Source organism: Prionailurus bengalensis, chromosome F2 (genome assembly GCF_016509475.1).
Source record: "Prionailurus bengalensis isolate Pbe53 chromosome F2, Fcat_Pben_1.1_paternal_pri, whole genome shotgun sequence".
Classification (NCBI taxonomy): domain Eukaryota; kingdom Metazoa; phylum Chordata; class Mammalia; order Carnivora; family Felidae; genus Prionailurus; species Prionailurus bengalensis.
In genome coordinates this window covers 80,589,696-80,615,045 of record NC_057353.1, presented here as the reverse complement: position 1 = coordinate 80,615,045, position 25,350 = coordinate 80,589,696, and the positions used below count along the sequence as shown (strand labels likewise).

The 25,350-nt window shown below is 48.3% G+C and overlaps 1 protein-coding gene across 25 annotated transcripts in view; it reads left to right on the top strand.

Annotated features, from left to right (window-relative positions):
* The window catches only part of PTK2 (protein tyrosine kinase 2), a 256,865-nt gene that overhangs the window by 116,492 nt on the left and 115,023 nt on the right, over positions 1-25,350 (top strand). For all 25 annotated transcript variants that reach the window (XM_043601871.1, XM_043601859.1, XM_043601851.1 and 22 more), the window contains 3 exons: positions 6,656-6,735; positions 8,682-8,744; positions 22,984-23,038. In XM_043601871.1, coding sequence (XP_043457806.1) covers positions 6,656-6,735; positions 8,682-8,744; positions 22,984-23,038 — 198 coding nt within the window. The remainder of the gene's footprint in view (positions 1-6,655; positions 6,736-8,681; positions 8,745-22,983; positions 23,039-25,350) is intronic.

The following is a 25,350-nucleotide window of genomic DNA, read 5'->3' as shown; positions in this document are numbered from 1 at the left end:
TGTTGAGAGGTTGACTCTCATCCTGTCTTTCTTTGAATGTGATCTGTCCTTTCTCTCTGGGCAGCTTTGAGACCTTTTCTCTGTCTTCTGTGTTTCGCAGTTCTATTACAGACTAGGTGTGGATTTCCAGTCATTTTTTTCCTGCTTGATCTGTGATGTGCACCCTCTACCTGTGGGCTCGTGTCTTTTTATCAGTTCTTGAAATGCCTTTTGATAACCACTCAGACCTTGCCTTTTCTCTCTTCTTTGTTACTCCTCCTGCGTTCTCCCTGTGGGACTATGTTAGAACCTCTCAGGCTACACTCTCTGTGCAGCCACTTCCTTCTCCCGTCGGCTCTTTGCCCCCTGGGAATCTGTGATTCGGATCAATCTGTCAGAACACCAGCTCTTCTCCCCCGCAAACACTTGGATGTGTAATGCATTTGCTGAGTTTTATTGAAGTTTTGTGTCCCTTCCCCCGTAAGAAAATCTGCCAGGCCATCTACTATGGCCCTTACTATTTTCTGATTTTTCTGCCTTTTCTTTCTTTTTTATTTCATGTAGAGTTAATGTCTCTTCTGAATCTGAACTTCTTGGGCTTTGCATCTGTTCTGTCGGTGGTGGCTTACACTGACTCTTACTCAGTGATACGTTTCCTTGTGTGTTTGTTATGAGCTATTATTTTGCTGAATTTCCCATGTGGGAATCTATAGGATCTAGCTTGGGGATTAATGAACACTTCTGAGTGTTACCTGTTGTTATTTCTGTTGTAGAAGAATAAGTATTTTTATTATTTTGGCTCTTTTATCAAGGTAGATACAAAAGTATTATGTTCAATTCCTCTCTACCACCATTTCAATTCCATGAAAGAGAGAACACTTATAATAATCTATTTTAATTTAATTTAACTCCTTATTTTGCAATTCCATCTATGCCCAACTGTTCTTTATACCCCTTATTTTGCATGGTGTCATGAAGGAAGCATGTCGGTGGAGTGTGCTGAGTGTTGGGTTACTAGTTGGGGATTATTTTGCAGATGCCGTTTTGTTTAAAGATGTAAACGTGACTACCACCCTGAGATACTACAAGTGATTCACTTAAGTGTTTTTGACCTATTTTAGAATATTTTGAAAGCTATTAATCAGCACACTCTAAAAATAAACTAGAATCTTGTTATAACCCTATTCACTGTAGAGCAGAAGTTTATGAAAGTAAGTTTTGATGCGAAAGCTAACGTCTCATTATAAACCAAGGGAAGTGTGTCTTACCCTGATACAAATTTGTCCTTTGCCATATAACATTTTATTCTTTATCACTCTGAAATTTCATTTGTTAAAGGTGTATTTGATTGGCACCCTTTTGCAAATAGTAGTGGCCATTAGTTGAAAGAACCATGTCTATGTTTAGTCAAGAAATTGTCATATTGACTAAATCTGTATTGATGCAGAACTTGTATAGAAATCGTTTGGCACTGGTGAAATTTTTGGCACTGGTGAAATTTTCAGTGCTTAAGATGCATCGGTCAGACATGGGGCTGTCCTTTTTTTCTCTTAAAGATAGCTTAAGATTAAAACGAGTACAGGGGTGCCCGGGTGGTTCAGTCGGTTGAGCATCTGGCTTCAGCTCAGGTCACGATCTCATGGCTCATGAGTTCGAGCCCCGCATCGGCCTCCGTGCTGACAGCTCAGAGCCTGGAGCCTGCTTCGGATTCTGTGTCTCCCTCTCTCTCTGCCCCTAACCCACTCGCATTCTGTCTCTGTCTCTCTCAAAAATAAATAAACATTAAAAAAAAAACAAACGAGTACAGTTAACCCTTGAACAAGGCAGAGGTGAGGGGCGCTGACCCCCTGCACAGTCGTAAATGCATGTACAACTTCTGACTCCCCCATAACTTAACTATTAGTAGCCTAGTGTTGATCAGAATGAAGCTTTACAGAAAATAGGAACAGTTAACGTGTATTTTGTACATTCTATTTGTATTATATACGATGTTCTTACAGAAAAGTAAGCTAAGTTAGAGACAAAAAGTGATATTCAGAAAATAAGAGAAAATATATTTACAGTACTTAACTGTATTTACCCAAAAATCCACACGTAGGTGGATCTGGGTGGTTCAAACACGTGTTCCTGTGTCAACTGTATATCCATCCATTTTGTCCTAAAAACACTGTGACATGATGGTGACTTGTGTGGCAAAAAGAGCACCAGCAGGAACCTGTGAGAAGATCCAAAGGGCAGGACTGTAACTGAACTCCTGGCGCAGAGTCTGGACTTGGCTGTGGAGACACGTGAGGCTCCAGGGTGTACGGCTTCCTGTTGATCAGCCTGCCTGTTCCTTGTACTCCCATTTTGTTTTTACTACTTTTTATTCAGATAATTGTGTTATCACAAACTGATTTCTCTATCTGTATTTTCTTGGCTGTAAAGCTTTCTGTAAGTTAAGCGTCTTGAGAGAGCAGCTCCAAGAGGGAGATTCTAGCTTAATACCTGACATTTTCAACTCGAGAATGATCAGCTGTCCTTTTCCAGAAAGAAGGCAAAATAAATGTAAGTCTAACGTAACTTATTAGACAGTATATTTTCTGTACTTATTTAATAGATTTAGTAATGTACATTCCTCCCTTCTTTGTCCACTCCCATATGTTTTTATTGATTTAAGAAGCACTCATGTTATTGAGGGCGTAGGTAAACCTGCATATTTGTACTGGTCAGCCCACATTTCTTGATCACCCTTCTGTATGAAAGACTTCAGAAGTGTGAGGGCACTGGAAATTTGCCTTCAGTCCACCGTGGGGCCTTTGACAGACCTCACGTTGGTAGGAAGACCCCGGTCGTGGAGTCCCCAAAACGACCCTCAAGCTCAGTCACTCGCTAGGACGATGTACAGAACTTGGGTTGTTTGAAAAAACTCACGGCTATAAATATGGTTCTTGCCACAGAAGGAAGTCCAAATGCACCCTATCTCTTAAAGCAGGAAATTGACATTGTCATGTACACAGATTAGTTTAAAAAGCCAAACACCAGTTTTCAGGGGTCTTTTCTTTGAAGACTCTTGCGGACGTGCTGGACTTGAGATCAGCACGATGACAGTGGTCAGGAGAAGCAGGCGGTATGTGGGAAGCCGCTACATAGGCCCCTGCAGGCAACAGGCTGACGGGGTGGGGCTGTGTTCCCCACCTGCCCCTGGTCTCCTTCCCTGTGACAGAGCTCAGAGACGGTGTGTGCACACACTGAAGCCTGACTTATAGGGGTTGGCGGGTCTGGTGTGTGAATCCTCACTCTTAGAACACTTGCTGTGTAAGTGACATGTGATGGGTGCCTGGGTGGCTCAGTCGGTTAAGCATCTGACTCTTGGTTTCAGCTCAGGTCACAATCCTACGGTTCCTGGGTTCGAGCCCTGTGTTGGGCTCTGCGCTGACGGTGCGGAGCCTGCTTGGGATTATCTCTCTCCCTCTTTCTCCCTCTTTCTCTGCCCCTCCCTTGAGTGCACACGTGCTCTCTCTGTCTCTCTCAAATTAAACATTAAAAAAAAAAAAAAAACAAGAAGAAACGTGTGGAGCACCTGGCTCAGTACCTGGGTCCTGGTGAGTGTCCCTCAAATCATAGGGAGCTCTGCTGTTACCACCTTTCTTGTTAGGCTTATGCCGAGACTTCACCCGGGGCGATGGTGGTGCCCCACTCACGATGATGCTACCACAAGGGTGTCGTAAGGCATCACACAGAAGGCGGCCTGCCAGCATGCTCCGTGCATTTACTGGAAGCAAGTTTGTACTCGTACACACACCTACATGCTCAGTAAAGGACATCCGTATCACAAATGAAAGCAGTGAATTCCGCTGGGAGTTAGTAGGAGGTGAAAGGTAGTTAGGAAATGTCTTAGAAATGAACACTGAGTGTATATAACCCAGAGTCCAGAAGTAAAATCAGGATGCGAGCATGCTCGGTGGTTTCGAAGGACACCATCTCTGGAGGAACCCTCAGGGAACGTTAGTGGGCTCTCTGTCAGTGCTCCTACAGAGGGAGGCGGCCACAGGGCTTGTGGTAAGGCTGCGGGGAGCTGAGGGTCTGTTGCGATGGCCTGTTCACGCGGGTCACTCTGCAGGACACATCAGTCACCCCAGGCCGGGGGCACACAGCTCCGAGAGCCAAGGGCAGTAGACTGTGTCTCAATGAAAACAGCTCTCAGAGCTTTTAAGTCATGTTCAGAGAGGGATCTTCTACAGAGATCGTTCAGTTAGAATTTTCCCTTTTTGCGTTTCTGCAACTAACGTGAATTTGGTTTTGATGAATGAAATAAAGCGCGTGTTGTATTTTTCCACCTGTGAAAACTGTTTAGAAATTGTTAAGCTTTAAGATAAGTTTGTTATGATGACTTTTACTCCTCATGTTATCGATGCTCTGCTGTGGTTTCTTTGAAGTCCACACCAGACCATAAACCGAGATCAACAGTTTCAGTCAGAACAACCGTGCTATTTCTCTCACTCCTGTAAACACATGTCTGCATTTATCTCTTGGCCTTTATTTCTTGTTCAATAATAAACCTACTTCTGATGCAAAAACTTAGTTTTTAAATTTGGGTTTTTTTTGTTTTGTTTTGGGGTTTTTTTTTTTTTTTTTTTTTTTTTTTTTGGTATGTAGGAGAAAGGACCGATTCAAGTATAAACAAAGTGATTCTAGAATTAAAACTTTTTACTTCATTTCGTGGACTGAGTAAATCAGTCCCACTGACTCAGTCTTCAGTGCCCACCAACTGCCACATATAGAAGTTACTGTCACTTCCTTACATGGAAAATAGTATTTACACACGGAGGTACCCAAACCCCACCTTGAGCCCTTTATTAATTGATTCATTTGCCCGCTCATTCGTCAGGAGATATTATTGACCAGCTCGCTCTAGGTGCTAATGCAGAACATGAGGCAGAGGTTTGGAGAGGAAACGGTGTTCAGATCAGAAGTCGCAGATGGCTGGCCACTGCTGGGCGAGTGGCCGTCGCTCCTCCCCTGCGAGAGAGGAGTGAGTAGGTGAGCACCGTTCACACCGGGTTCTAGAGTCTCAGTATGCTGACGAGGATGTTCCCGTCCGAGGACTTCTCTCTTCCCTGTAAGAAAGACTGTGGCGAATCAGCTGGAGGAAGTGGGAATCCGTGTGTCAACGCACTTCCTAGGCAGACGCTGCCGAGCTCCCGGGCAGTCTCCGCTCACCGTGCGAGGTTCGCCGTCCTGGACTGAGGCCGAGCGTACGCTGTCGTGTGGTTTCTCCTGTTGGTCAGCAGTAGGCACGGACAAGGACGCGGTGGTCGGTTCCTACGTGTTGGTGTTGCCAGGCAGGCAGAATAAAGGGTTGATGACAGACCGAGAAGTTGAGGTTCTTTGTGAGGGAAAGTCGTGATGACAAAATCTCTAATGCAAAGGAGACAGTCATGAACTGGGGAGTAGAAATCCTTTGAGCGGGTGAACCGACAGGCTAGGAGGTAATAGTTGAAGAGCAGGATCTTTGGAATCTGTTTCAAGGGCCGAGGTCAACACACTTTTTCTGTAGTGGGCCCAAGTGTAAATATTTTAGTGTTGAGCCAAGAGGCAAAACCAAGGCTTTTGGAAATACTTCTCTAATAAGATACGAGACGGATTTCCACAAAAGTCTGCGTGGGCCAAGTTCATAATAATCGAGTGCAGTTTTTTGTAATACAGGCCTGCTAATGAGAACAATGCAGTTCCTTTTAGGGGCGTGGTAACACTTCACTAACCGAGGCTCAGAATAGTGCTCCCCATCACCGAATCGGTTGCAGGTGTCGATCCCTTAATGCTAATCTATGAGGAGATTTTACATATTTTGTCTTGGGAGGTGTCTTCACACTGACAGGTGCTCTCAGAGCTGCCGTCAGTCCCTCAGTTACTTTAGTTGAGCGTAATCGTTACGCAGAAGGTGCCCGTGGAATTGTTTTTAGATTCTGCTCCTTGTCGTAGATTTTCCACATGTTAAGACTTTGTGGATTAGTCACTTACACACGGTAGCGAGGTGGAGGCCTGTCAGTCGCAGGGCTAAATGGATTTTGAAACGTGAATTTTCTGGGGCGCCTGGGTGGCTCGGTCGGTTGAGTGTCGGACTTCGGCTCAGGTCATGATCTCACGGCTTGTGGGTTTGAGCCCCGTGTCGGGCTCTGTGCTGACAGCTCGGAGCCTGGAGCCTCTTCAGATTCTGTGTCTCCCTCCCTCTCTGCCCCTCCCCTGCTCAGGCTCTGTCTCTCAAAAATAAACGTTAAAAAAAAAAAAAAAAAAAGAAATATGTGAATTTTCTGCCCTGGCCATTTGGGTCCAAGAATGCTGCTGGGACTGTAGTTTGAGTTCAGGAAACACATCCACTGCAAGTTTGCGGGGAAATGGAGATCCCTTCTGGTTTTCGTTCAGATGATGTGAGTTGCTTCTTAAGTTGAAGTGCTCGTGGAGTATATGGGTTCTTAGTAAGAGCCCATTTTATTTCTTTAACCACTTTTTGGCATTACTCATTTTCATATCCAGCCTCTACCGTAATTATTGACACAGTGGGTGTAAAGGACCTAAAAGGCACTCTAAAAGACAGATCACAGATCTACGAGATCTAAAAGACAGTCACGGAGCGAGTACCTCTGCGGTGTGCTCTTTAAAATGGCCTTGTTTCCCCGATCCCTTCCCACTGCAGGTGAAAAGTGACTACATGTCGGAGATAGCTGACCGGGTGGACCAGGACATCGCTTTGAAGCTGGGCTGCCTAGAAATACGGTAAGGTGGCAACTGTGCATTGAGGGCTTTGTTCATCATCTTCGTTAGTTTTGGAAATTATCCAGCTATCTCCATTTTTCTCATAAAGGTTATTAATCAAATACCGAATAAAATCTGAGATTTTGAATTAGGTTGTCAGCGCTTATTTCAGGAATCTTCGGGTCTTTTAAAGAGATGTTTCATTGTAATTAGAATGGCGTGATTCGTACCATTGCGCATGGGTGAGCAGGTGTGAGAGCGCACCGCAGTGATTTCCTGTGGTGACAGGTGTGCGATGTCCCAGTTGCCAGCCGCTAGCCAGTGGGTACTGAGGGGTGCCGTGTGCGAGTGCACATCACGTAAATTGAGACATAAAGAGCCACATATGGCCAGTGGCCACCGTGTTGCAGGTTTAAGGGAAGCGGAAATCTGAGAATATGTTTCCTATTTCTGAGAACGTGTGTCACCATTTGTCATACGTTATCTCCTATGCTACCATATTCAAATTTGAATAAAAGAATATTTTACGGTTTTCAGGTAGGCTTTCAATTAAAATTTACTCTGGGCTGCTAGTTTAAGATGAGCTGGTTAAACTAGCCAAAATTTAATCACATGTCCTCAAAACAGTGATAATTCCCCCCCATCACCATTTTTTATATTGCATAAGGCTGTTAGATAACATTTTCTACGAGGACCCCAAGATGGTTAAGCGTAGCTCTCAACTCCTCCTGAAAATGTGGCTTCGACTGTCACTGTATATCCAAGTAACAGAGGCCGTCCCTCACTAGTGTCCACGCTCCTGCTCCACTCCCGGCCCTTCCCGGTGTTACTTAGAGGTGTCCTTGGGCACGCTTTTCTTACTACACGGTCGTGCCGTGTGTTGTCTGCAACAGGGCTCAGGAGGCGTCAGCTTGCACGTGAGTGGTCCAGGTACCGCTCCGGCTTCTACACAGCTCTCTCCCTCCCTCCCACCCTGGCCTCCCACGGCACGTTTATCCGTCTCCTCTGCGTCCTGCTCAGTACCAGTGGCTTTATTATGAAATAAGATGCTGAAGAAAAAGCTTGACAAATTAGCCACCCCACTAGCCACCCTTCCTTCAACCCCCCCCCCCTCCGCCACAGATAGAAAGCAAGAGAACAAATTATGTGACCCAGTTGGGGCCCTTTTTAATTTTTCGTCTCAATCTACTACTTTCCATCTTAAGTAGGCCAAAGAGAAGCCAATTTAAAAAACAAAACCAGTATTTCTATTATTACAGACAGGTTTGAAACAGAGTCTTCTTCTATGAAATGACTTGAGGGGATGTGCAGTGTCCGTGTCTCCCAAAGCGTCTCCCACAGCAGCTCCAGCCGGGGTTTATGCTTTTGTGTAGAGGGAATCCCCCCGCCCCCCAACTCATGGCAGGTTTTGTAGAGACAGGACTTGGTTCCAGCAAGACCCGAAACTGCTTGAACGTGCAGTTTGGGGTAAGAAGGTAGAATTCAGACCGTGAACATTCAGAGTGGTGGACGGCACTTACCCAAGAGGAGCCCGGCCCCTCTGTCCCGCCAGAGTATCTGTCCCGTTACTGCCCGTGCGGTTGGCCTTCGTGGCACACGTGCGTCTGCAGCAGTGGGCGTGACGCTCGCCTGGCCGCAGCAGGAGTCCGCTGTCCCTTAGCTCGTAGGTGCAGTCTCTAGAGAAGGGACGAGGACAGCAGGCAGCGGACCTGGAGTCTCGTGTCTCCTCTTTACCAAGAGTCAAACCTGCTTCACGTCAGAAGAGAAAGTCAGATTGTCCAATAGGGACGAAGTCTGTGTTAAGTGACCTCGGCCTCACTGGGGCACGGGAATGATGCTGGAGGTCAGATCCGGTCTCTGTCACATAGTTTATCAGGCGTTTGCGGCTGAGCCACAAAGTGGTTACTGTTTAGCAACATGGAGATTCCTCGTAGTAATTCCTCATTTGTGTGTCTTCCCCATTTTAGGCGCTCGTATTGGGAGATGCGAGGCAACGCGCTAGAGAAGAAGTCCAACTATGAGGTGTTAGAGTGAGTACCCCGTGCCGCGAGCACCTTCAGACCCCGGGCTTGCTGTTTACTTCAAGTTCGCTTCAGAACCTGAAATACTACTGCTTCTAAAACCATTAGATCTGGAAGAAGGAAAGTTTTTCTAAGGAAAGCATTCTTCATAACAGCAGTTGTGTGAACTGACAGTTTAATTTTTTGACAGATGTCTTCAGGCCATCGTATCTCTGTAGATTGAATCACACTGGGGTGAAGTTTCACCTGTGGTTCGCATCGAATTCAGAATTACCAATTCAGCCTTTATGTATATTCTCCGGATACATTTACAAAGGGTTTTTTCCAAAACAGAGTGAGATGTGTGAGTTCCTTTTTGCTCATGTATCGGAATATTTAGAATAACTGGAAAATTTTCTGATAATGGAATTAACTTATGTCTTAGACTGTTGTATTGGTTTGTATTAAATGCATGTGAGCCATGCTGGAGCCTGTGTCTGGGGAGGCTGGAATTCTGTTCTTCATCTTTTTGATAATTAGTGCGGCAAAAGAGAGTTGATGTTTATTATGTCCCGGTAAAGGCCGCTGTTAGCTTGATTAGCAGTGGTGCCACGTGTGGCCAACACCAACTTTTTCTGGCTCTGTTGTTACTGAACTGACTCCTTGTGGTATTTGGGAGCCGTGGCAAAATAAAGTAAAAGGTTGTCCGTCACTACCCTGCCGTGATGGCAACTTGAACTGACGCCGCATGTTGCTTGGACTCTCTTGGAGCCCGACCCCTGCCACACAGGGGAGGACCCCTGCCATTTTGACAGCAAGATTTTGCAGGGGAGGTGGGGTCATTTACATATAAAAGTAGAAAATAAACATTTTTGGAAATTAGTTACAGAGCAGGTACAACCATTTGAGGTAATAACTGGTTGCAGTAGATGCAATGGTTATTTTTTATAATTAACATGAGCCTCCTTTCTGCCAGGCTGTGAGGGCTGAATGAGTACCACCTGGGCCGTCTGTCCTGTTTGAGGCTCTGAGAGCCAGTTCACGGCCTGATTTCTGAATGCGGTGTGTCCACCTGGGGTCTGTGACCGCGTGCAGCACAGAGGACACTTCCCAAGTGCTCTACCTGTGTTTATCTGAACGCCATCTATACATATGTTGTGCCCCTTAACGGACAGGGTAGGGTGAACAGCAGTTGGTTGGAGATGAGTGAAAGAGTTGAGATCAGCTAGGATGTCTGAGCAGGCAGAATTATTTTACGTAGAATTTTTCCCGACGTTTAGTAGACGGCGTAGAAGCCGTGATGCCATTAATAACCTAAAAAGAGAGCAACTAACATTCGCTATGGTTTCGATTTTCGTTTACAGTTGCCACATTCTTCAGCCTTCCAGACTCTTGGTGCTTAAAATACAGATGACCAGAATCGGAGGAATCACTGAGCATCTTGTCTTAGACGATACTGGGCTTGTCCCCAATTCGAGTGGAGGTTCAGGAAAAGCAGGAATAGTTTTACCTGTTTGGTTATTTGATTATTTGGTTGGTTGTTCCTTTGTCCATTTAGCTTTTACTCATTAGTTCACTTAACAGACGTCACTAGGCACCTGCCGAGCCATTGGCCGCCGAGTGCTGGAGATTCAGAGATGAATCATGCAAACTGTCTGCCCTCAGGAGGCTCGCAGCTAGAGGCTGGGCTCCGACAAGTAAGCAGGAGCGTGGAGTAGTGTGCTAGAAGCTGAACTAGCAGTACCTGGAGGACGCATGGGGGGCCTGGTACTTGATGTCTCACGTGGCGTCACAGCAGGTGTGGTCACCCCGTCTCGGAGAAGGAATGTGGGCAGGTGCGATGAGACTTCGTGAAGGCGCAGAAACAGGAACAATCAGCAGCTAGAAAACCCTCAGTTCGCTGTGAGGGGGCGGGTCCTTCTTCACAAGGGCTTGGTCCTTGTCATCGACGGCCGGCTGCTGAGCCCTCTTAGGCGGGACAGTGGTTCGAGGAGGTTTGTGATTCAGAGCTCTGTATTTGCGGGATTGGAATTTTACTAATGAAAATTAAAAATAGAAGCAAAGAACCAAGACACCTTGCATCCCCCCTGTCCACTTGAGAAGGAGCGAGGCTGTGTCCTGGGCGTAGCGGCCCCAGCAGTCAGGAGGGCGGTGGCCAGAGCTGGAGTCTGTGTGCCTGGCTGGCTGGTCGACTTGGGTAAGGAGCCTAAGGAGGGATCCCAGGGCTCTCCTGGTTTCTGTCCTGGGCCACCAGGGATACTGGTCACAGGAAGAGGTTCTGTTCGTGGAGGAGCTAGTTCTGAGGGAACCTGCATGCTTTTTAATGTTTTTAATGTTTATTTATTTTTGAGATAAAGAGACAGAGCGTGAGCAGGGGAGGGGCAGAGAGAGGGAGACACAGAATCCGAAGCAGACTCTGAGCTTTTCAGACACAGTGTCCGACGCGGGGCTCAAACTCACGAACCGCGAGATCGTGACCTGAGCCGAAGTTGGATGCTTAACCAGCTGAGCCACCCAGGCGCTCCAGGAAACATGCAGGTTTTTTAAATGAAAAGGAAAGAGAAATGTGGGCTTAGGGCTAGAGGGGTGAAAAGCCAGCGGGTAGGTAGATACGACGATCTAAAGAGGTCTGGCCCATGGTGGATAGTGCCATGAAGTCTGAGAAGGTCCCGGATTATAAATCACCTGGCAGTTAGTGACAGGGTACAGAAGCCACCTGTGCACGTCCTTGGGGTCACCACGGAAGCCCGTCTTGTTGCAGTGACTGGGAACAGATGGTGTGAGCCGTATCTGCCCTGTGTCTGCGAGACCACAGCAGGAACTGTGATGTCACAGGATGAAGGGAGCCAGGCATACTGTAAAAGGGACACGGAGCACAGGACATCAGGGGCCCAAGTGAAACCTCCACGGACTGGGCATGGACGCATCTGTAGCAGCGAGGACAGATAGTTGGAAGAAGGAAAATGAAGAAGCAGGTATCCGTCAAGGCGGGCTGGTGGCTGCTCTATTTGCAGACAGGAGTTTTCAGTTCAAGGTCTGTTTGAAATGAAAGTCAAAGATCGCGCTAGAGTTGGCATAAAGTTGGCTTATTTGTAAAGATTACAGAAATTGAGGTGACAGGAGCAGAGGACCCGGGTGGGGGCCCGATGGGTGGGCCCGGGAAGTGAGGACTGTGGGGTACTTACTGTCCAGGCGGGGGCCTGTGCTCCTGTTACGGGAGAAATGGGCGCAGCACGGTTTCGGGATCACGCGCCTTGTTAGAGCGTGTGGGGGAAAAGCGGAGTTAGCCGTTACAACGAGGGGAATGTCGTGTGTTCTTAGCAGGTCTGCTGTTTACGTAGAGCAGACACACTAGGTAAGGAAGAGCGGGGCGGATGCGGGGGCTGGAGTTCGGGGTGTGACCGTGCTGCTCCCTGCGTTGCTGTGGTCAGCCTCCCTCTGGTGGGCCCGCGAAGTCGTGTCACTTGTGTGGCCACCCTCTCTCTGGGCGACGGGCCGGCCGAGACGCTCCTGCGGCCGAGTACCTGGGCCCAGGTCCTGCTTGCACACGGACTGTCCTCGCTGTGTGCTCCGGGGTCCTCGTGCGGACTTGTGCCGGCCCCGGCTTCATGTTTGCCCGTCCTTCCCGCTGTGATCACGGTCCGGCCGGAGCTCGCCAGGCGGCATGAACACCATACTGTGTACGGTCACTGCAGAGTTTTAGTAAAGGAATTTCAGGGTGCATCTGTTAGCTTTGAGCCTTTGGAAATAGTTTTTACGTGTGTCCAGAGATAGTAATACATTCCAGCCGGACAACATCGGAACCACCCCGTCACCTAACATAAAAGTGGGCGGATCCCAGCAGTTAGTGTCAGCCACCTTCGCGGTCTCAGTCTTCATGAATATTCTTAGCGCATGGAGCATGTGGTTTAACAGACGAGCAGCCTGGAGACACGTTTTCAGTGACTGCACGTCAGCGCCTCCGTCCACCAGACGGGTGAGGCGCACGAGGCGATGTTCGTTCGTTTGGCCTGTTGGACAACAAATAATAGCTTGTTTTATGTACTTCAGGCCGATTACTGTTGAACGCCTTCCCATACGTGGGCCACTTCATATTCCTTTTTTTTTAATTGGGTGTATTTCTTACCAGTTTTTCCAGTATATTTATGTTTTTTTCTTAAGAGGTTTTTGTCATATTAACTGTGTTTATACTATTTGTTCTGTATGTTCTTCCCAAATTGTCTTTGTCCGTCAACTGCGATCAGACGGCTTTCATCACACAGGACTTGTTCTTATTTTGTGTTTTATTTTTTGTGGGTTTTTTTGGAGAGAGGGAGGGAGAGAGAGAGAGCGCACACGCACCAGGGAGAGGGGCAGACAGAGAATCTCAGGCTCCAGGCTCCGAGAGGAGCCCAATACAGGGCTTGATCCCATGACCCTGGAGTCATGACCTGAGCTGAAATCAGGAGTCATTGACTCCACTAACTGAGCCACTCAGTTGCCCCTTTTTTTCTCTTTTTTTAGTGTAGTAAAATGTGCCAGCATTTTCATTTCGGTTTTGAATTTCAAGACTTGATGTTTATTCTGGTTTGTCTTAATTTTTTCTTAATGTTTGTTTATTTTTGAGAGACAGAGAGATACAGAGCACGAGCAGGGGAGGGGCAGAGAGAGGGAGACACAGAATCCGAAGGAGGTTCCAGGCTCTGAGTTGTCCGCACAGAGCCCGACACGGGGCTTGAACCCACGGACCCGAGATCATGACCTGAGCCGAAGTCGGACGTTTAACCAACTGGGCCACCCAGGCGCCCTAGACCCGATGTTTATTCTAAAACCTTTGTGGATTTATTTCAATCTTCACATTTGCAAATGTGCAGATAATTTTTTTAAGGAGTTCTTTTTAAGGGTCTGTGTGGTAACAGCTTCTTTGGCTTTTGTAGAGACTGTCTTTGTAGGCTGGTGTAAGGTCATTTCCTTCCAGTCACTTACTAGGAAAAAATTCAGACACACAGCAAGTTGAAAGGCCTGAGCAGCACGCACATGCCTGTCCGCCGCCCAGACTCTACTGTTAACCTTCTGCTGTATGTGTACAGCAGATAGATGTTGTAGTGTGCTTTTAAAAGTGCATTTTCTGTTTGTTCAAGCTTGTGAGTGTCTGTCTTTCCTGGTATTTTGTCTGCCGACCTGTCGGTGACTGAGAAGGCATGTTTCTCTGTGTGACGGGAGCTCTGCCGATTTCACTTCACGTTTGCTCTGTGTTTGTGCCTTTTTATTGGAACACACAGAGTGTTTATCTTCCCGAATCTCCTGTCCTTGTTCAGTTTCTCTTGGTGTGCCTAATCGTGCTTTCTTGTTCCGGGGGGCTTTCCCCCTAGAGTCTGTTTGGTCTTCTTTAGGTTAGCAATGGCCTGGTTTCCATTTCCTTTTCTTCTGTTACTGCCCACTTTTTCACATCCTTATCCTTTCAGGCATGTCTCTTGTAAGCTTCATAGAGCGGGATTTCTCAAATCCAGTTTGCTAATTAATAAATCTTTCTCTTAACTGATGGGTTTAACATATTTGTGTTTATTAGTATGACTGATGCGTTTGGACTGGCTTGTGTTGTCTTTATTTCTGTTGTCTTTATTTTTTTTTTAACTTTGTCTTTTGTGGAGGGGATTTGTGTGTGTACATGTAAGTGTGTGGCTTTTTCTTTTTGATGTCTGTTTCTTAATTGGTTTTCTTATTCCAAACTTTCGTCTCTAATGATTCAGAAATTTATAAACCATTTCTGTTCTTTTATTAGTTACCCTTAGGTTTTGACCTTCTATGTTAACTTAACCACACCTAGATTTAAAATTATCTTGGGTGCCTGGGTGGCTCAGTCGGTTGAGTATCTGACTTCGGCTCCGGTCATGATCTCACGGCTTGTGAGTTCGAGCCCCACGTCAGGCTGTGTGCTGACAGCTCCGAGCCTGGAGTCTGCTCTGGATTCTGTGTCTCCCTCTCTCTCTGCCCTTCCCCTTCTTGCACACACTCTCTCTCTCTTAAAAATAAACATAAAAAATTATAAATAAATAAAGTTATCTTAATCCTCTCTTCTGTAGCACAAGGACCTTGGGACATCCTGACTCTCTGTGGCTCCTTCCAGCTCGCGCGCCGTTTCCTTTATGTTAGTTCTGCCTCTGCTGAAAGCCCACGTGTTAGATGTTATGATTTCAGGCAGATGTTGTTGACTTGGCTGCATGCTTCCCATTGTATCTCTCAAACGTTCTTATGTTTACCTCAGCCCACTCTTCCGGTGTCCCCCTTGACACATGTTCCTTGCCCACGCTCAAGGGGTGACATTCCAGGACGGCTGCTGACACGTCTGCCACCATTTCTCTGTGGCTGCTCTTCCAACTTCACCCCTGCCTTGAGCTTGCGTTTGCCTCCTCGCCCAGCTGGGAATGGGACGGACTGCTTGGCTCTGTGGATTTGCATCTTTCATCCGGGAGGTGATGCCGTGAGCTCTGGAACTGTCAGCTGGGACATTTGGACCTTGGTAGCTCTGAACCATTTCCCATCTCTGTTTCTGTCTGTGTCATGAGTGTGTCCTGTCCTCGGATCTGTCCTTGGGAAGCCATTCGTGTTTCTGTCATACCTCGTCAGCTCATGTTTCGTTTCCCCGCTGATACTTTTCAGTTCTAGAAGTTCTTTCCTTGGGATGCGATCTGCTCTTTGTCCAGGAACCTCTTGCTGCACGTGCGTGCATATGATGGTGCCAGGACTGTGTCAGTCCTCTGTGACTCTGACTCACTCAAGCCTCCCAGTGCCTTGAATCAGAGCCCGGTGGTCCGAGCTTGGGCAGGCGGGGCTCCAGGGGGCTTCTTGGAGAGCCAGGCGTGACAGGCTCAGCTGCACCGCCCTCGGGTCCGCGCCCCGCACGGGTGCACGCGGCTGGCGGTCCCGGCACTCCTCACCCTGGCACGGAGGGCCTGCCGGGCGAGGTCTGTGCACCCACCTGCCTGTACGCTCTCTGCTCTAGCTCAGCCGGCCTTCTGGCGTCGGTTTCCCTTTTGCGTAAAGTATATTATTTGGAAAATCTTTTACATGTATCTTTGGTGGTAAAGTTCTGTTTCTGTCATCTTGAAAGGTGAGTAATTCTAGGTACTTTCTCAATACTTTAAAAATGTGTACGGCAGTCCCCTGTGTTGTCTTCCAGCACAGCTGCCGGGAAGGCTGGGGCCAGGGCTTTAGATGCGGTGCCGGCTGAGGGTGGCCCGGCTCTGAGCAGACTCTGGCCGTCCTGCCCCAGGGACCTGGCCACCCCAGGCCTGCGGGGCCTTGGCTTTTCTCTTTCCTCCTGAGCGCTGCTGGAACCACTTAGGAAGGTGTATGTTTTGTCAAAGAGAATGCAGAATATCACATTTCCTATTAGTCTATTTAAGGGTTCTCTCTTTCCTTGCCAGTAAGGAGAAAAATTGTGCAATCGTCCACATGTTGCTTAGTTTCTGTCAGGAGATTTAAAGACAATCTCCTTTGTTCACAGCCTAGTGGAGAAGCCCCCTCCAACTTTACGGCCCTTCTAAATAGCTGTGTTGGATCGCACTGAAGGCCACTGGCCGGTTTCTAGCACTTTGTAGGGACTTCTCTGGTTTTCCTTCAAACAACCAAAGAGTAAGTCTTTCTTTCCAGGCCTTTGCAACCTTGGCAGAACCAGAGTGCCCTGTCTGCAGGCAAAGGGGAGACATGTGGCGGTGACCCCCCTGGCCTGGGATCGTGCCCTCCTGCGGACGCACGCTTTCAAGGCACGGGGCGTGTGCAGGGATGAGACTCCATTTACGCCTTTATGAGCACAGGTGGGGGCGGGAGAGGAAGGCGCTGCCACAGGAGGTCAGAGCGGAGATTTGAAGAAAAATGTTTTGTTCTCAAGGTTAACAACTGCATCGTGACAATGACAGGTTAACCAGAATAAGCTAATACAACTGGGTTTAAATTACCATTCTGACTGTGATATTGTTGAAGAAAGAATTTTACATACCAGTGATTCTTCTCAAAAACTACAGAATTGTGAAAAAATTATTTTAAATGAACTATTTAGCTTTTCACTTCTGCTCATTTCCTTCTTAGGTGGTTTGCCTTTTTAAGAAATGTGTTCTCAGTCGTCTTTGCGTGTAATGTATCTCTCTGCAATTGTGGGTGTCCTTGTCTCTGTCCTCTGCTAATTGTCAGCTGCATGGGTGGGGGCCCTCCTGCCGCCCCAGCACCTAGCGGTGTCTGACGTTTATAGGTGTTCCATCCATTGGCATTTCTTTTCTTTTCTTTTTTTTTTTTTTTAAATTTTTTTTCAACGTTTATTTATTTTTGGGACAGAGAGAGACAGAGCATGAACAGGGGAGGGGCAGAGAGAGAAGGAGACACAGAATCAGAAACAGGCTCCAGGCTCTGAACCATCAGCCCAGAGCCTGACACGGGGCTCGAACTCACGGACCGTGAGATCGTGACCTGGCTGAAGTCGGACGCTTAACCGACTGTGCCACCCAGGCGCCCCTTCTTTTCTTTTTTTTTTAAATTATTTTAAGTTTGTTTATTTTTAGAGAGAGAGTATGCGCACGCACAGGTAGGGGAGGGGCAGAGAGAAGGAGACACCGAATCCCAAGCAGGCGCTGTGCCATCAGTACAGAGCCCGACCAGGGGCTTGAACTCCCAAACAGTGAGATAATGACCTGAGCCGAGATCAAGAGTTGGATGCCTAACTGACTACACCACCCAGGTGCCCCCCAGTATTTCTTGAATGAAAACAAATTCATGATTTAAAATTAACTGAAGCAAATTATAATTTTGCACTGTTTTCGTTGTCTTTTTTCTTAATAGCAATCTAGTGCTTTTTTAGCTGCCCATGTAATAGATCAGAGAAGAAGCCGCTGACAGATTTGGCATGAATCGACAGTTCTTGACTAAGACAGAAGGTCATCTCTCTTTCATACAGAACAGGCCTAGGCGGTCAGCGCTCGTCACCAGGGTGCCAGGCCTCTTTAATCTGGCCATCCCAGCATCCATGGCCTGCCACCCCGTGACCCGGTCACATTTGTACTCCAGCCCCACAGAGGAGGAAGAGGCGGGCATTCTCTCTGTCTCCCCTCCCTGCAAGGACACGGGTGTGTGCAGAGTACTGTCCCCTGGAGGGACGGCGGCTGAGTGTCAGTCACACGGCCACACCTGGCTGCAAGGGAGGAGCACAGTACTGGACCCGGCCAAAAGACAGCCATCTCTCCTGCAATTAGAGAATTTTTGTATTTATCAGTTTTTAAGAGGCCTAAGGTATTTTAGAAGTTAAGTATCTCAGTGGTATTTTTATATTAAAGATGCTCAATTCTGAGAGTTTGGGGGCAAGGATGAGAGAGATACTATATGAAAATGCACACTTTAGTTATATTTTTAACATCAGTTTTGGTTGCTTTTTTTTTCCTGGGCTTTACATCTTTGAGGAATTATGTCCACAGAGTATTAGTTAACCAAGGTCTCAGTGTTCTCAGAAGTAGCGCGAAAGGGGAAATAAATTCATCTTTGACGGAAGAACTTCTTGAGAGTGAAGCTAATTCTGTACTCAGGTCTCCAAAAGCCTGCTGTGTTGTGGGTCTGTAGACTTGGAGACACGTGTGCAGGTCAGGGCCGCTGGCTGGGAGTGTCTAGGCAGGACCCGGTGCGCTCTGGAGAGTTCTTCTTGGTGTGTGGTAGACCCAGGGGTCAAGAAGGCGCTGAGGGAGGGGAGGACTGCTGGGGCAGGCGCCTCTGCACCTGCCGGAGGGAGGGGTGTGGGCAGCACTGGGATGCGGGTCGTTGGCCCTGAGACGTGGGAAGGCACAGCTTTGTTTGAAGTTGAGCAAAAGGGAAGGAGAAGGAAGTCCTGTCCATCAGTAGTGGTTTAAGTATTTCCTGTGAAGGACAGAGGTAAATTCAACATTCATCAAGAGGATTCTGGTTTAAAATTCATCACAAATACAGTTTTGAGTCCCAGGAACCCTAACTCTCAACCAGTATATTTACCGGTTTGAGAACCTTGCTGTCTGACGGCACCTTCCGTGCGGTTGGCTGTTTACACTGGGTCTCACTTGCGAAGAGGGAGCGTGTGGTTCTTCTGCCCGTTATCTGATGTGGCGCCCAGTATGAGCAAGAAAACGAGCACAGCCTCGCTCTCCTGGAAGCTTCAGGGGAAAAGAATTTGCGTCTTAGAGACTAAATGGCTAGAAAGCTGCCATTCCTGAGAGCAAAGTGGGAAGAAGAGGGCTCACGTGGACAGGCGGTCCCAGCTCCCTCCCGGAAGAGCTGCGGGCACCCTGCTCCTTGCTTCAGGGCTTTGGGAGGTTCGAGCCCCACGTGGATGTCCCGCAGTGGCCGTGTGGCTGTACCCGGCATCACCCCTGCCCTTCCTGAAGAGCTCTTGGCCCGCGGCCCCGAGCCCAGGACGGTCAGGGTGCCTCCAGTCCTGGACCCAGCGCAGCGGCCTACGGTGGCGGAAGTGTCTGTGCGCCCAGCCGGCCCCGTGAGGCCACCGAGCCCCTGAGATGTCGCCCCAGCGACAGGGAACTGGATTTTTATTTTGTTGGTTTACTTGCATTTAAGTTTTAGTTAGTTAATATATAATTTCAGGAGTAGAATTCAGCTGAGTCCTCACTTCTGCCCAACACCCAGGGCTCATCAAGACAGGTGCCCTCCTTGGTCCCCATCGCCCGGCTAGCCCATGCCCCACCCCCTCCCGCCATCAACCCTGTTTGTCCTCTGTTGTTGAGAGTCTCTTGTGCTTTGGGGAACTGGATTTTTAGATTAATTTTAACTCATTTAAATTGCTTCACACGGCTACTGTAGTGAACAACATGGCTCTCACCGAATGTTACTATCTTGTCAGCTGTCTGTAGGTTAGGAAGGTTCCTTTGAACTCGTGTGGAAATTGAAAACCTTGTGCTTGAGTTTGGGAATTGGGGTTTGGCAAGATCTAAAAGGTCCTTGTAGATCATTTTTTGTCAAATGAATTTATGTGAATTTAGGACCTGCCCTTTGACAATCATTTATGTAGTAAGGAACTACCTCACAACAAAGGTCTTATAACAAAGTCGTATCGTGTTCAAGATGTAGAAGTAGGGTCTGTTCGATTCACGTCGTCCGACAGCTGTGGAGCTTGGGTTCCGGTGAGTTCTACGGCGCCAGAAGCCAAGCTCGAGCCTGCAGATGAGCGGGCACGTCGTGACCAGAGCCGGGCGCACGGCTTGCAGAGGCGGCCTCGTATTGAAAGTGGGACAGGCTGCCTGTTCCTGCGGGGGGTCCTAAGAGAGAGTCTAAATTTAGGTGTGTGTAATAGGCCCTCCCTAAAACCTAGAATGCCTGAGGCGCTGCTGGGGTTTCTGGCGTCCCTACCACGAAGCCCAAAGCAGACTGGCTTCCTGATGACGTGAATGGAAATGTGTTGTTGTTGAATTTTTTCACTGGCTTTGCTTACTTGAGCCTCATTTTTATTTTCTTCTTGCCAGGTGTTACATTTAAAAGACCTCTAGCACACGGACGAAAGTTACAGAGCCATCGCTCGAAGTAGTTGGAGAAGCTATACTTGTTAGCGTTGGTTGGTCTTAGCTTCGCACCCCCCCTCCCTCCCGAGATGGAGTTGTCTTCATCTTGGAAGTAAAAGTAATGCCTAGGAATCGCCTTCATTTTCACAAACTATGCCCTCTCTCATTTTTCACAAAACATACGGCCCTTTTGGTCCCTGTTTAATGTTCCCGTCTGTGACAGAAATGAGTATGATAAATCCTTTGCTCTCCACTTGACTCCACGAAAAGTGGATGCATCACGCGGTTGAGTTGTGGCAGTTCTGGTCTCACGGTCGGGAGGAGGACAGTCCCGCCCTGGACAGTCCCTCACCCCGACACTTTGGTGGTCTCCTGCCTCCTCAAAACCCCCACCAGGAGGTACACCTTGCTTGCACCCGCCGTGTCTGAAACAGACCTGCCCCCAGCCCCCCCTTCCTGGGGCGAGGGGTCCTCTCACATTGTGTCCAGGAGACCCGGCTCTCTTCGCCTGTCACTTCCTCTGCTGCCCACCCCACCCCACCCCAGCCCCTTCCCTGGGCACCTGCCAGCCTTCCTCCCACCTGCTCTTCCAGCTGCCCTCCCCCTCCCCCACCGTGTGTTCTGCTCATGGCAGCAAAGGGTCACACCTTGCTCTGCTCAGACAACAGGGAGTCAGGCATGTGGGCCAAACTCTGACCAGACAGGAGGGGCATCGGTGGTATTTCTAGACGAAAGGAGACCGCCCCCTTGGAGTCATAGGGACTTGACACGTTCCTGCTGCATTCTCGGCACCGCTGTTTGCCGCAGGAAGCAGCGTTCCCGTTTTACGAACAGGTAACCTTGGGTTTCTAGGTGTTTAGTAACAGCCACATCTGTCCTGTGGCGAGGCGAGGCGAGGCGAGGATTCCCGTCCAGATCTCTCCGTATGGAAAGTGCTTTCTATGAGGGAGCAGTTGCCCTGAAAGGGGAATAGGGGAGGAAACGCTGGGGAATAGCGCCTCAGGACTCTAGGCTGCTTCTCTCTACGCGCTTGTCCTGCTACTTCCCTGGTGATTGGCACCCAAGCCCTTGATGCAAAGTTCCCGTCTGTTTGTGCAGCGAGGAAGGGAAGGCCCCGGGGGGACACTGTCCCTCTTCTACAGCCTCTCAGCACAGATTTCAGCAGAGCTGAAAGGATCAGCCAGCGGAGTTACAAAGGGAGGTGGTTAGAAAAATAAATGGAAAGTATAGCAAATGAAAAACGTAATAAAAGATAGTAAATGAATACATGAAAAATATAATAAATGAAAATATAATAGAAACAAGTGGGTTGTATGAATTAACTGAGTAAGTGGAACCAGGAAACGGTATGTTGAGAGAGAGTTTTTATAAGGATGCAGTGAACAGGGGCGCCTGAGTGGCGCAGTCGGTTAAGCGTCCGACTTCAGCCAGGTCACGATCTCGCGGCCCGTGAGTTCGAGCCCCGCGTGGGGCTCTGGGCTGATGGCTCAGAGCCCGGAGCCTGTTTCCGATTCTGTGTCTCCCTCTCTCTCTGCCCCTCCCCCGTTCATGCTCTGTCTCTCTCTGTCCCAAAAAAATAAATAAACGTTGAAAAAAAAAATTAAAAAAAAAAAAGGATGCGGTGAACATAATAACAATAACAGTGAAACGAATGGGGACCGAAGCCAATTTTGGGTTTAGCAAGGAGTTTGTTGGTTTAGGTGCTAAGTAGTAGTCAGATTATAGAATAGGGGATTGAAATGTTTGGATAGGGGATCAGCCACGGAAATGCTGCATGATTTCTGTAGTTTTGTTTATAATGACAGCTAACTTAAAATTACGGAGAAAGAAGTCACCACTTTCGTATTATCTTTTAATATTTTCCATTTAGCTTTCCTTATGTAATTCTGAAAAGATACCACCGTGTCAGTGTTTTCCTTCTTGATCCTTTTATACCCTCTACCTGTCTCCCGACAGGCGGTAGGTACGGTCTGCAGAGGTGCGATTTTGTGTGGCACACGAGGGCCATCTAGTGGCCAAAGATCCCGGTGCCCTTGGCACCAAAGGGACTGTGGAAAAGGAGAGTGATCAAGTCTTTCTGGTCTGTTTTCTCGGCCAGAGCGCTTTGAGGCTCGAGATAGGCGATAGTAACGACCAGTTCTGCAGCCTGATCTACAGAAAGTCACGGGGCCTTCTAGCATTTCCACACATTCAGCCTTCTGACATTAGACAGATCACCGGATTTCTTGACTTCGGTTTCCCGTGTGGAACACAGGTGATAAAATGTGGTTAGCCAAACGAGTCCCTTCATCAGAAATGGTTTACTTAAACAAACTAGTCGCCTTTTAGGATTACTTCAAGGAATGTTTTTTAAACTTCCATGGTTTATCTCAGACCTTTCCCTACTCTGGCCAGTCGGCTTTCTCTGCAACTCTGTCCCCCAGTTGAAACTGGCGTTTGCGAGGCTGACCCTTCTGGCAGCGTGTTCCTACACCGTGCTCGCCGAGAGGCACTGTGTGTACAAGGCTTGTCAACAGTGAGGGGTAAACGGGAAAGAGACGTTCTGCTGAAACCAACTTGTACTGGTATTTTCTACTCACGTCCAGAGAATGATTTGTCCCACCCCTTCCATGACTGTGCTGGTAAATGGGAGCTTTGTTCTATTTCCTTCCTTCTTGAATGCTATATGGAAGGACAGAGAATTTAAATCGCTTTTATGTTCTTGCAACAATGTCATTATATTAATTGATTTGGTGGTGTTATTTGTTAATACGCTTCTTTTTATATTTCAGAAAAGATGTTGGTTTGAAGCGATTTTTTCCTAGGAGTTTACTGGATTCTGTCAAGGTAATTGGAATCTGTTTTATTGTAATCGGATGACCATGTTATATAAATACCTCCCCCATGGTGTATGGTTTTCTCCCCTGGGTGTAAAAGTTACTACGTAAAAAAGCTAATCGTTATTTTGTTTATATTAATGGCAAGTAGATTTTTGTAGGCACAGCTTTCTCCCACAAAGCCACTGTTTCACTTCTTGATTATGTGTGACACTCAGCTAAGTACGAGACTAAGAAAGCTGCACGCACGGTAGGCTTTGTCACCTCAGCCTGTCTGGTCTCGGGTGCCATGGCACACGAGAGCAAAGAAGCGGTGTGTAGAAGAACCACAGCGGTAGCTGAATGCTGTGTGTCTGCGCACGCCGTGCCCACGTAAGTGCCCTGTGGAGGCCTGTCCTCTCTTGTTTTGACCCCGTGGACACCCCTCCTCATTAGTAACTTCTGCACAGCGCCATCTTCTCTCCCTCCCTGCTGTGGGAACGTCAGGGGAGGGACACCTGGGGCCCGTGAGGTGTGGTTTCCCGCCAATCCAGAGCGTGTGCCGGGACGGTCAAGTGCGGGGGCCGGACTTTGGGTCAGAACAGAGTCCCGCCCGTGGGAGCTGTGCCATTTACAAGGCCCGTGATCTTGGGCCTGTTTCTTATTTCCTCGATGAAGAAAATAGTCTTTTGGGGGGGGTGGTGTGAATATTTAATAGGTTCATGTATGGATGTTACCACGGTACCCGTAACGAGGCAGTGTATCAAGGTGGCTGTTCGTGCGCTTTCTATCACAGAGGTGGTGTTCTGTACCAGAATAGTCACGTGGAAGACCACACGAGCAGGATAAGACGTGTGCTATGGGAGAAGGTAGCATACTGGTCCAGAAACCTGGCTGTGCAGCCAAACTGCCCTGGTGAAAATTCTGACTTCATCACCGTGAATTGCACGGGATGTTGGCCACGTTACTTAACCTTACTGTGTTTCTGTTTCCACATCTGTAAAGTGGGGACCAAACCACTTTCTAACACGTGGGCTACATACGAGGATGAATGGATTCATAAGTATAAAGTCTGAGGACAGTGAACACAGAGCTCACTAGGTGTTCTCTCGTGTGAGGAGGGAAGGAGCACGGAACCTCTCACTCATGCCGATAAAATGCCGACTCAGCAGTCTTTATTGCCTGAATCGTTTCTGCCCAAGGGTTTCTTGGCCCTTTTGCTGTTACTGTCTGTTCTTTATGTATAGTCGACCAGGTCCCGTTGCCTGTCATTGGGTCATGGTGTTGGTGCAATTTACCAAATGCAGTCTGTGACGAAGGCCCCGTGTCCAGGCATCCAGGTTCTGCTTGTTCTTGGTCTCATCGAGAACAGGACTACAGGCACTAGTCCTCGGTCTCCCCGAGTCTGTCTGCTCAGCCTCACGTGGGAGGTGGTCATGCCCCCCCACCCCCACCCCGCCGTCACACAGCTTCTGGAGAATCTTACGGGAAGCAGATACAGAGGTGTTAGTTTTAAAGTATAAGGTACTTGATACGAATGTAACGAGACACAGTTGAGAGAGGGAAGTGTGCTCTTCTGTAATGTTTCAGCCTCTCTGGTTTCTAGTGTTGCCGCCCTGCTCTTTCATTTGCATTCCCATTTCCTGATCTACTCCCCACACGCTGGAGTGAATTGTCGGGGTACCAGCTCTCTCAGCACACTCCGAGCAGGTGATAAGGGCCAGGTACAGAGATGGGTGGGACGGGCAGCTCGCAGACCTGGCATGAGCTAGGTGGCTGTTGTGGGGAGGGGTGCGGTCCGAGACGAAGAGCTTTAAGGAAGTCCGGCATGGTGGGAGGGGTTGGAGGCGAGATCCGGGGTGTTTGGAGGTACCCGAGAGCGACAGGGTTGTGTCCTTCTGGAGGGTTTTGAGGTGCGGGCCGTCCGTACTCCTGGGGTTGCGGGACGGTGTGACCTGGAGAGTCACACCGTGGCTCCAAGAAGGCCTTGGACAATCCTCGAGTGGAAGGGATGCCTCTGTGCATGGATCTGCAGTTCGTGGGTGGGGTGGGAGGAGGCGTTCACACGAGTAAAAGGCACAATTCTGTAGTGAGTTCACGTCACTGAACGGACAAGCGTAGTAGCCAACGTGAATGGAAAAGCAGGAAAATATGTGAAAGTAGCTGGACCACGGCCGCGGTGTCCTGAGTGGTGCTCAGGTGTGAGCCCCGTGGCGGCCTCAGAGTCACTGCAGTCTTTTCCGTGCTTCGTGTGGACAGGCAGTTGTCACGAGAGGTATGACTGCCGTTGTGTGGGAATCCAAGAAGGTACCCTGGGGCAAGCGTAGCCGAGTGGACCCATGG